This window comes from Vombatus ursinus, unplaced genomic scaffold, assembly GCF_900497805.2.
Source record: "Vombatus ursinus unplaced genomic scaffold, bare-nosed wombat genome assembly UNPS02014817.1, whole genome shotgun sequence".
NCBI classification, from domain to species: domain Eukaryota; kingdom Metazoa; phylum Chordata; class Mammalia; order Diprotodontia; family Vombatidae; genus Vombatus; species Vombatus ursinus.
The window spans coordinates 12675097-12686818 of NW_020954595.1; the positions used below are offsets into that span (position 1 = coordinate 12675097).

Genomic DNA, 11722 nt, shown 5'->3' on the forward strand with positions numbered 1-11722 from the left:
CATCACCATCATCATTGTCGTTATTATCTTTGTGACCACCATTATCACCACCATCACCACCATCATCACCATCATCATCACCATCATCGTTATCACCATCATCATTGTCGTTATTATCTTTGTGACCACCATTATCATCACCATCACCACCATCGTTGTTATCATCATCACTGTTGCCTTCACCATTGTCATTATAACTCATCTGCATAGCACAATAAGTCCTGAAAAATGTTTGACCATTCCCAACCATAGTACCTGCCATATGCAAAACAATGGCCTCTAGACAAAGCAGGCCCCAGTTCTAACCCCAGGCTCTTGGGCTCCCAGGGAACCCTAGGGGTTATCCAATCATATCCTCTCAACCCAAGTTGCCAGTCTGAGAGGCAATGTGACCCATAGGAAAGAGCCCTGGGTCCCGGGTTTGAACCCCAGCTCTGCTACTTACTGCCTGTGTGACCATGGGCAAGTCAATCCCCATGTCCAGGCCTCAGTCTCCCCGTTAATGAAGAGATTGGATTAAATGTTCTCTTAGGTCCCTTACGGCTTTAACCCTATGGCCCTCTATGCTTTCGCTAGTGATTTCCAAACTTCCCTTTGGAGGCATCTCTCAAGGCTCTAGTCAGGAATTTCTCCCTAATGTTTATCCTAAACCCTCCATGCTCCATTACAGAGGCCATTGCCTCTCATTCTATTTCCGGTGACAGTTTAGAACGTCTGTGCCCCCCAACCTGTAATACCTTCTCTAAGCTCCAAAATGCTCCCATTTACCTCTTCCCACCCACAGCCTTCTCTTGCCCAACCGAAGAAGCCCTGATTCCTTCCGGCTTTCCTCAGCCCTCTCAGAGCCTCCAGGCAGCCCCCACGGGCCTTCATGGAGCATACACTTCCCAAAGCTGAGAGGGAAAAAGAACAGACCCTGCTTTAAGCAAGTCCGACATGCAGACGTCTGGATAGCCAGATACAGGAAAGGAATGAGGCCAGTGTGTTGAGAGGGTCCGAGGGTCGGGGCCGGAGGATCCACAGAGGTCACAGGTTATTCCTCCTCTTACAGGGGATTGTTTGTGCTGCACAGGTAGTCTTTGCTTTCCTGAAGGCTCTTCCCCTCACACAAGGACTCTCCACTCTACCCAAGGATCTCCCTCTTGCAGAGGGTTCCCCACAGCTTTCCCAAGGACAGCAGGCTGTACTCAGGCATCATAACTCCCAGTGTCTTGGGCTCATGGTAGTGAAGAGAAGAGAGGGACGTGGACACAAAGCTGCCTCCTTCCCTTCTCTGGAGCATCCTTGGAGAATCAAGCCGCCCCCGAACCGCAGCTGGGAATGTCCTCTCCCCTCTGAGCTAAGGGCTAAGGGCAGAAGGGTGGTGCAGGCCAGCAGGAAGGTGGAAGATGCCTCAGTGTGTGCCTGCCCGTGTGTGTCTGGGAGGGGATCCCCAGGAAGGTCCCCCTCCTACGGGGGCAGCCCGAACCAGCTGGATCTGCTTTCTCTTGGCAGGAGGCTGGCCCGCTCCACACTGCTGCTCATACCCCTCTTCGGAATCCACTACACGGTGTTCGCCTTCTCACCAGAGAATGTCAGCAAGAGGGAGAGACTCGTGTTTGAGCTGGGACTGGGTTCCTTCCAGGTATGAGGAGGGGAGGCAGAAGAGCGCGTTCTATTCCCACCTCTGTGCCAACCTGCCACGTGACCTTGGGCAGTCAGTCAGTCAGGAAGCCCTGATCATACGCCTACTAATGCTAGACACTGTGGATACAGAGAAAGGCAAAAGACGGCCCCTGTCCTTAAGGGGCTTATGTCCAGTGGGAGAGATAACAAGCAATCAGCTGGGTACAAACGATACAGATGAGATGAATGAAGGTACCTGGCAGAGGGAGGGCACTCACATTAAGAGGGATTCCAAAAGGCTTGCTCTAGGAGGCCGGGGAGGTCAGTGGTCAGAGCCGAGGAGGGAGAGCATTCTGGGCCTGGGGGCCACCAGAGAGAATCCCAGGAGCTCAGAGGTGGGAGGTCTTATTCATAGAACACCCAGGAGGCCAGGGAGGTCAGTGGTCAGAATAGACCAGGGAGGATGTTCCAGGCCTGGGAGATACTAGAGAGAGCACATGGAGCCCAGAGATGGAGGATCTTATTTGTGAAACGCCCAGGAGGCCATGGTCACTGGACTGAGGAGTATATGGAGCGAGGGAGGTGTCAGAAGACCGGAAGAGGTTGGGGGATGGGGCAGGTTATGGAGGGCTTTGAATGCCAAACAGAATTCCACTGATGTTCTCTGGGCCTTAGCTTCCTCAAATTAAGAGGCTGGATCAGGCAGCCTCTGGGATCCCTCTCAGTCCCAGGATTTTGAGATTGTAGAAGGAGGAACAGACCTCCTGGAAAAGCCTGCTTGTGGAGGGGGATGATGTAAATGACGAAGGTGAGCAGGGAGTGATGGCCAAATCACATAAAGCCCACAGAATGCCCATATTTATGGAACAAAGACTACCCCTGACCCCCGACACTCCCATCATCTGTACCCCATTGTCCCTCATGTGGGTTTTCCAAGCTGCATCAGGGCCCCCCAAAGAACCACATCCAGACGAACTTTCTTGCTGTCAATGAAGGAGAAGAAAACCCCCCCCTCAAAAGGGGCATCTCCCTTCATCTTTTCTGAAAGAAAGTATCTGTCCCTTCCTAGAGTGAGGCTCTGCAAACCTCTGGACACTTCCATTACTTGGTCCTGGACCACGATTTCCAGCCTCTCTGCCCACATTTGCATCGATGGAACTCAGTAGCAATAGAGACTTTGACGTTCAGAGGACCATGTTGAGGTCTGGATGGATTGTGCAGCCTCTTCATCCACCTGGCTGGAAAGTTGTAGCATCTTCCTAGAAGTCTTCCACATTATGCCCAGAAGCAGGGAGAGACTTAAGGCAGGCAAACCCTACAGCAGCCATTGCTATAGTCCAGGCGGGAAGGGATGAGGGCCTGGGTGGGGTCAGGGTCAGAGGAGAGAAGTGGGTGTATTAGAGAGATGAGGTGAAATCGACCAGAGGTGCTGCAGAGGTGGAATCAACCAGAGATGCTGCAGAGGTGGAATCAACCAGAGATGCTGCAGAGGTGGAATCAACCAGAGGTGCTGCAGAGGTGGAATCAGCAAGAGATGCTGCAGAGGTGAAATCAACCAGAGATGCTGCAGAGGTGGAATCAGCAAGAGATGCTGCAGAGGTGAAATCAACCAGAGATGCTGCAGAGGTGGAATCAGCAAGAGATGCTGCAGAGGTGGAATCAACCAGAGATGCTGCAGAGGTGGAATCAACCAGAGGTGCTGCAGAGGTGGAATCAGCAAGAAGTGCTGCAGAGGTGGAATCCACCAGAGGTGCTGCAGAGGTGAAATCAGCAAGAGATGTTGCAGAGGTGAAACTGACCAGAAATGGTGCAGAGGTGAAATAAGCAAGAGATGTTGCAGAGGTGAAACTGACCAGAAATGGTGCAGAGGTGAAACTGACCAGAAATGGTGCAGAGGTGAAATTGACCAGGGATGCTGCAGAGGTGAAATCTACAGGCCTTGGCACCATATTGGATATGGGGGATAAGAGAGTGAGGAGTCCTAGGTTGGGATCCTGAGAGACTCGGAAGCTTGGAAGATGGTGGTGCCCTCAACAGTAATAGGGAAGATAGGTGGGGAGGGTTTAGGGGGGAAAATAATGAGTTCCATTTTGGATGCATTGTGTGTAAGATGTCTATGGAACATCCAGTTTGAGATGTCTGAAAGGTAGTTGGAGATGTGGCATTGAAGGTAAGCAAACAAGTTAGAGGTAGACAATTGGAACTGAGAATCCTCAGCATAGAGATAGTAATTAAATCCATGGGAGCTGATGAGATTGCCAAGTGAAGCAGAATAGAGGGAAAAGAGAAGAGGACATCAGACATAACCTTGAGAGATACCTATGGGTAAGAGGGTATGATCTGGAGGAAGATCCAGCAAAGGAGACAGAAGAGACGTCATCAGAGAGGGAGGAGGAGAGCCAATGGAGAGGGGGGTCTTGAAAAGTGAGAGAGAAGAGAATATCAAGGGGAGTGCCCAAGGCTGTAGAGAGACCAAGGAGAATGAGGGCTGAGAAAAGTCCATTGGACCTGGCAACCTGGATGTGATTTTCTCCCAAGTTGTTTAGATTACTTGGATTCTTTGGATTGCAGTAGGTAGAGACTGTGAAGCTGAGTGAAGTGAGATCACTGGTGACTTTGGGGAGAAGTTTCAGTTGAATGATAAAATCAGAACCCAGACTGTAGAGTTAAGAGAGGGAGAGGAAAGAAAGTGGAGACACCACTTTTAGACGCTTCTCAAGTTTAGCCACAGAAGAGAAGAGAGATGTGGGATTTATAACTGGTGGGGGTGGATGCCTCAAACGAGGGTTTTTGGAAGATGAGAAAGACATGGGAATGTTTGTAGGCAGAAGGGAAGCAGCCAGTAGAGAAGGAGAAATTGAAGATAAGTCAGAGAATGGACCATAGAGGGGGGGCAGTTTGCTAGAGAAGACAAGCTAGAATGGGATCACTATAGAGAGGAGTTAGTCTAATTAATAATAATAATAACTAACATCTATATAGCCCTTACTATGTGCCAGGCACTGTGCTAAGCCCTTTAGAATTATGATCTCATTTGATCCTTACAACAACCCTGGGAGGGAGGGGCTATTATCGTCCTTATTTCACAGATGAGGACATTGAAGCAAACAGAGGTTAAGTGACTTACCCAGGGTTACATAGCTAGTAAGTATGTGAGGCTGGATTTGAACTCAGGTCCTGGCCTCTTCCTTGTACTAGACAGAGGTAAAAGAGAAGATAATGGCAGAAGGCATCTGGGTGAAGTGAGATTAGCAGAAACAGGAGCCTTAGTAAATGGCCTCATTTTTTTTTCAGTGAAATACGAGGCAAGGTTCTCAACTGAGGAGGAGGAGGGGAGGAGAAGTCATGGGAAGTTTGAGGAGAGATGAGAGGTTTAGAAGAGCTTCTGTGCAGACTGGGACAGGAAATCAGTCAGGCAACTGTAAAAGGATTGCCTGGTAGCAGCAAAGGCCCGGCTGAGGTGCTATGATACAGATTTATAGGGGACCCAATCAGGATGGTCTTCTCCAGCCTCATTCAGCAGTACATGAGTCAAGGCAGAATACGGCAGGAGTGACTTGAGACCGAGGCAGAGCAGGGTACAGTCGGTGGTATGAAAGGGGGACAAGGGGCTCATGAGAAGGGGCAGGCAGTGTCGTCTAGGAAGGCTTTGGGAACCATTTCACCAAGATGCTTAGAAAGAAGGCCAGGCCTGTGGGGACCATGAGAGAGAATGAGTCCATGGAGAAAGAGGGTCCAGAAGGGAGGGAAGAGACCCCTCCCCAAGGCTGAATCTGTACATAAAAAGCAGAGCAGGAGGGCGAGGACTATGGCAGAAGACGGGGAACAGAAGGAATGAGGACGCATAGGAGAGCAGCGTCACAGGAGCGCGTGTTTCTGGGCCTTCTCAGTCCTCTGGTCCTCCTGTGACACTTGGGGAAGGGTCTGCTTCTCCCCGCACCGTATTTGAGTAATGCTTCTCCTCTCTTCTCCCCTCTGCCCTCCCACCCCCTCCCCTCTTGGTCCCTTCTCTCCGCCCAGGGTTTCGTGGTGGCTGTCCTCTACTGCTTCCTGAATGGGGAGGTGAGTTCTGGCTTTCTGGCCACTCGCTGGCCTTGCCAAGGTTGGGGGGGGTGAGCCCCTGAAGACTGGCCCCCTCCCCCACTAAAGTTGCCCTTAGATTCTCCTTCTTTGGGGCTGAAACTTCATCCTCTGCTAGAGTGAATGCCTTTGGCCCTGAGAGGGACGGCACAGAAAGCGACTCAGTCCCCAGCTTCTCAGTGAACGGTGCTAACAAAAACAACACGTAGAGGACACGGGCCATGGATATGGAGAAAAGCTCCTTAACCCGGTGCCCAGGGAGACTTCCCGAATTAAGCTGCCTACAAGCGGATGCCAACTCTGACATGAGTGGCTCTGTGGATTTGGTGAAGGGGTTACAAGGTAGGGATTGGAAGCCTGCAGTTAGAGGCACCAGCAGTTGACAGGCATGAGTCCCACCCACTGGGATGGGCCTCTGGGGACAAGGCTAACCAGGGCTCCCCACTGTGGGGCCAAGCCCCAGGCCCCCTTTTTTGACCCTTCTTCCTCCTGAGAAAGGAGGGAGAGTGTGAAAGAGAATGGGTGCCTGAGTGCCAAGAGAAACTACAGAGGGGAACAGAAAGAGGGAGAAGGGGGGGCAAGGCCCCAGTTTTGGTGTTCCCAAACCCAAGAAGCAATGACTAATTCTTTGCTCAATCAAATACTTTTTCTGTATCTCTCCATGTGCCTGGTCCTGGCCTGGCACTGTGGGGGAGAAGGAAAGGATACCCCATTTGAGGAAGATCTTTGATAATTTGGAATGCATCCAAAAAAAGGGGACCCCTATTGCTGGGGGGGGTACCTAAAATCCTGCCACATGATTGGTTGAAAGAACTGAAAATGTAGATCTTAACAAGCCCCAAGGTGGGGCATGATAACCCACATCAGGGACTCCTACAGCGTGAGTTCCTGAGTCTCCAAGCATCTTCCAGCCAGTCAGCCAGCGGCTGGAACAGAGAAAGTGGGTGACAGACATGGTCCAAGGTTGAGTTAGTGGGATGGAGAGGTTCTAAGTTCAGAGGTCAGGGCTTAAAGTGGGTTATTGAAATGACTGACCTTGGGGTCAAGACTGGGAGGAAGGAAAAGGAGTCCAAAACAGATTTGTTAGTCTGGGAGAACGGAGGGATGAAGGTCCCTGAGTCAGAGTGACGATTAAGAATAGGCATGGTAGGCATGAGGGCAGAGAGAGCTGGAGGACGAGAGATTGTGAGAGTTCAAGGTCTTAGAAAAAAAGAAATTCCAGGAGACGATGAGGTCTAGAGTATGACCCTCCTGGTGCAGGGCAGAGGTAGAGTGGACACAGGGGCTCAGGAGATGTAGGTCATTCACAGAACTCCTAGGCTGTTCTGGTAGACACATTCCCAAGTGGTTTAAACCTTTTGTCATTATTTTAAATAGAATTTCCCTTTCTCTTCCTCTTGGGCTTTGTTGGCAACATACAAGAATGTTGATGATTTATGTAAATTTATTTTATATCCTATAACTGATGAATTATTGTTTCAATTAATGTTTATTTAACTCATTAAAGTAAGATACAGGTCACGGGAGGTAAAGATCATGGGAAACTTTGGTCATGGGAGAGAAAGGTCATGGGAAATAAAAACCATGGGAGACATGGGTCCTGGGATTTCAAGGAACCCTGAGCACATGGTTGGACCAAATTGGACATCGAAGTTTCCAAGGCTGATAGTGAGACATGTGGAGAGGAGGACCTTGCTCCAAGGGCCAAAGTCCTGGAGGAAAGTGGGAATGGTCAAGAGGCTGGCAGCTGACAGCGAGAAGGTCACCTGGCAAAGGGTAGTTCAGTCAGATGGCATGACATTCCAAGGAAAGGTTGCCGAATGATAGTAGAGAGAGACTCTAGAAGTAGCAGTGAGGATTGAGGGGTACAGCCCCCTCCTGCGAGGCCGATATCAGAGCAAAGTACCAGCCAGCATTTGAGAAGACGGCCAGAAACATGGTGTCCTCTGGGAAAAGTGAGGCTTCTGTTCATAGGGGGAGGAGCCAGTGGAGGTGGAAAAGAGCCCAGTTAAAGGAGGTTCTGAGGAATGCTCTCACCTGGAGCAGAGGTTGGGGACAGAGAGGAGCTCAGGTTGGAGAAGAGAGCGGAGCCAGCCCGGAGGGCCTCACATTCTAGGCAGAGGGCCTTAGCCACATAGGGAGGCTCTCCAAGGTTCTTGACAGGGGAAGCTGTGCTGTGAAAGCCTTTCCTGGTGCCTTGGAAGGCCTGGCTTCCCAGGGGCAGGAAGGAACCCACTCACACTGTTGCTCCACGTCCCCGGGCCTCCTGGCCCTTACTCTGTGGCCCAAGGTAGACGGGGCTTTCTCCTCTGCTCTTGGAGCTAAGCCAGGGGTCTCCAGGTTTGGCTTTCAGCATGGAGGTAAGCAGCAAGGTCCATAAAGAAATGACCTTTTGAAGTTTCTCCCTAAAGGTGCAGTCAGAAATAAAGAGGAAATGGCGGAGCTGGAAAGTCAACCGGTACTTTGCTGTGGATTTCAAGCACCGGCATCCCTCCCTGGCCAGCAGCGGGGTGAACGGGGGCACGCAGCTGTCCATTCTGAGCAAGAGCAGCTCACAGATCCGGATGTCCAGCGTCAATGCTGAGAACCTGGCCACCTGAACGGCGGTCCGGACGGCGGCCACGGCCACCCTCCCGTCCCGTTATAAAAATGAGTCGCATTGCGGGATTGGGGCTGGGAGGGAAGCGGGGAGGAGATGCCGGGGCTCCTCAGGATGTCTGAGGGGGTGTATGAGTGTGTCTGTGAGTGTGTGTATGGGTTGTGTGTCTGTCTGTCTGTGTCTCTGTATGTGTGAGCGTGTGCACGTACGTCTTTTTTTCTTGAATGAATGCTGTGTGTCTGAAAGCGCGAGCCTGGGAGCCCCGAGTCTTCAGAGAGGAGGATGCACTGCTTGTCATTTCTGAAGTGTTTTGTTTTTTCTCATGTTCCTTTCCCCAGTACCTTGTAAATAGAACTGCAGAGTTGGGAAGCCAGGTGTGCGCTCTCCCAGCTCTGACAGCACCCTGCCCATCAAGGCTTCATCCTCCCTCATTTCATGCAGCACCCTCGAGGGGAGGTGCAGGGGCCGGGGATCACCCACCTGCCCTCTTTGCCTCATCATGGATCCCCCTTGACTAGAGGACCCACAGGATGGGTAGGGAGACCTCCAGCTGACCTCAGCCTGTTCCCCTGCTAGGGGCCAAGTGCTCAGATCCCTGGGCTAAACTAGACCCCTCTTCAAAGTTTGCAATGATTGGGGCTCTCAGGATGGGGAGATAAGTCAAAAGAAAAATGGTGACTGTTCTTTGTTTCCCAATGGGGGTAGGGTATAATATGAGCAAAGGCACTGTGAAGGCATCCTCCAGCAAGGGGGATGAGGGGAGGGCTTTGGGGCGCTCCTCTCGGGGCAGAGGGGAGTCTCTGTGCCCCTCCCAACTCTGCCCCAGCTTGGTCCTGAGCAGAGGTCCCAAGACCACAAGCATGTGGGAAAGCGGGGGCCTGTACTGACCTGCCCACTACCTGGCATCTACATCTGTATCTTCTCCATGGATTTTCTCGGACTCCATCAGTACAACGTTGTTATCGATAGCCCTGCTTCTAAGCCCAGCCTCCTGTGCGTCTAAGGCACGGCCAGCTGGCCTGCCCACTTTTTTGTGATGTTCGTCAATCCCACAGGACCTCCTCCTGCACCAGCAGCTGAGCCTGAGGGAGAGCCCTGGGGCTGAGGGCTCTTGCCGCACAAAGGCCTGGCTCCCACAGCCCGGCTGCTGCTGGAATGACATGGGACCGGGGAGCACATGCAGAGGCAGAGCTGGTGCCCAGTTGCCACGTGAATGAGTGACCCAGAGCAGGCCTTTCCTAAGGCCCCTCCCTTCTCCCGCCTGGAGTTGGAGCCACATGTCGCTGTGCCCATTCAGAGAACAGAGGCCGCGACCACCCAACATCCCTCTCGGCTCCTCACGGTGCCAGCTGACGCGTCCCTCCTGGCTTTGGGCAGCAATTTAAATGAACAAAAGCCCAGGTCTCCAGGCTGTCCTTGGGACCTGCAGAAAGAAGGCTGAGGTGTTATCTGATGGTTTTCTTTAGGGGGGGGAGGGATTTTTCTGTCTTTCTTGGGAAGGGGAGGGCCTCTCACGGGACCAGGGCCTGTGGGACCACTTTGGGGAGAGCCAGGAGCCCATCTAGGATCTGGGGGCTGGAGGTGGAAGGAGACATTCCATCTGCCAGGAAAACCACCCCCAGGACTTTGGCTTAAACATCCCGCCCCCGGCTCCTCTCCACTCAACTTTTCTGAGGTGCCCAGAACAATTAGATCTTGGACAAGGCAAAGAGAGGGAAGGAGCACTAGACCAGAGCATCATGGTGCCATGGAGAGTGAACAGCCCATGGAGACAAAGGCCTGAGCTGGAATTCCTTCTCTGACACTTTTTAGAAGCACCTGGACAAGTCACCCCATTTCTTGGGCATCAACTGCCCCGATCATTAAAGAGGAAATTGGACCCTTCCAGCTCTGAGTCCTGTGATGGTTCCCTGGAAGTCCCAAAGACCAGGCCAGCTGTGCGAATGGGCAGAGCGTTCTAGGCCTGGCCCCTGGGTGCCGGCCCCCATGTGCCCTCTGTTTCTGGGGAACACGCGGGAGGGCCCCAACTTGTCCTGCTGAGCCCAGCAGGCAGCCTAGCCAGGAGACGATCCCCTGTGGGCCAGGCTGGCCCAGAAGGATGGTGCCCTTGGTCCCAGGCCTCTGCCTCTCCCCAGGCTTCTCCCCAAGGCATGGGAACACACCAATCCAATCGGCCTTCCTGTTCCCTTCTCAGACCCTATTGACGTCCCAAGCCCAGTGGGACGGGGCAGAGGGGACTGTAAGTCAGGGGGCCGGGCTATAGCCCCAGCTCTGCCCCTGGCTGTCTGCGCCTGTGGGTCCTCTTCTCGGTGAAGTAAGAGGAGGCACTCCCTTGTGCCTGTGGTCCCTCCTTCTCCTTCCAACATGCTGTGGTCTCTTAGCCAGCATCTAAGACCGGATGTGTACGTTGTAGGCAGGGGATCACAGGAACCTTCTGTTCAGGGGAGTGGGCGCCAGTTCCCGGCACTGGAACCACCATGCCCACGAGCTGCTGGGAGGCAACCTGGGGAGGGGATGAGACCCCCAAGCTGGAGTCTGGCCCTGCCCCCAATTCCGGGGCCTCAGTGTCCTTGCCTACAACACAGATGTAATGACACCTAGCAGCCTCACAGGCAGAGAAAGCGCTGGGCCTGGAATCAAGAAGATTTGGGTTCAGATCTCACCTCTGATCCTCAGCAGTTGTATGGTCCTGGACAAGTCGCCCAACCTTTCTGAGCCTTAGACGACTGCCTCGGACCTGTGTTGCTGAGGAAGATTCCAGCCGCTGGAGGTCACAGACCATTTCCTCAGCTGGATAATTCCTGGCCAATTTAATTCCAGGGGACCACCCCAGTTCTCTGCATGACTGCCATGGGTACCAGCAGGCTTGGCCTCAAGGATGAGAAAGGAGCTGGATGGGGGCAGAAGGAGAGAGATCCAGAGAGCTGATGGGCCAGCCAAGGCTGGAGCCCTAGCCCCCTTCCTCTGGGGGCCCCTGCCCCACTGCTGCCCACCAGCTCCCACTCTCTCCTCAGAATGGCGTCTGTGGAGAGGACAGAGGACCCGTCACCACTGCTCCTTGGCCTTGGCTGTGGATGAAGAAGAGGCCTTGGGGTGTCCGGACCTGCTTCCAACACTAACCAACTAGCTGGACCTTGAAAAAGTCACTTAACCAACCTGTCTGAGCCTCGTCTGCAAAATGGGGCTGGAGAATAACACCCGCCCTGGTAACGCACAGGCTTGTTAGAGGACCCAGTGAACTAAATCCCTGTGCTTTTGGAGTCCCCCAGTTCCCAGAAGCCCCTCTCTGTCGTTGTTAATGGTCAAGTGCTCACTGGCGCTGGGGCCGGAAAATTGTGCCCCCGCCCGACCTTGGAGCTTTGCCAGGCTTGGAGGTTGGGGAGCGCTGGAGTCCGTAAGAGCCCAGGATGCCCTTCCCATTCCTGCCCCATGGATGAG

General features: G+C 52.9%; 1 protein-coding gene across 1 annotated transcript in view; it reads left to right on the top strand.

The window, feature by feature from the left end:
• Positions 1–8285, top strand: part of ADCYAP1R1 (ADCYAP receptor type I) — a 59016-nt gene extending 50731 nt beyond the window's left edge. Inside the window, exons 12-14 of the mRNA XM_027835906.1 lie at positions 1495–1624; positions 5626–5667; positions 8097–8285. Of these exons, the coding sequence (XP_027691707.1) occupies positions 1495–1624; positions 5626–5667; positions 8097–8285 (361 nt within the window). The remainder of the gene's footprint in view (positions 1–1494; positions 1625–5625; positions 5668–8096) is intronic.
• The last annotated feature ends 3437 nt before the right edge of the window (positions 8286–11722 follow it).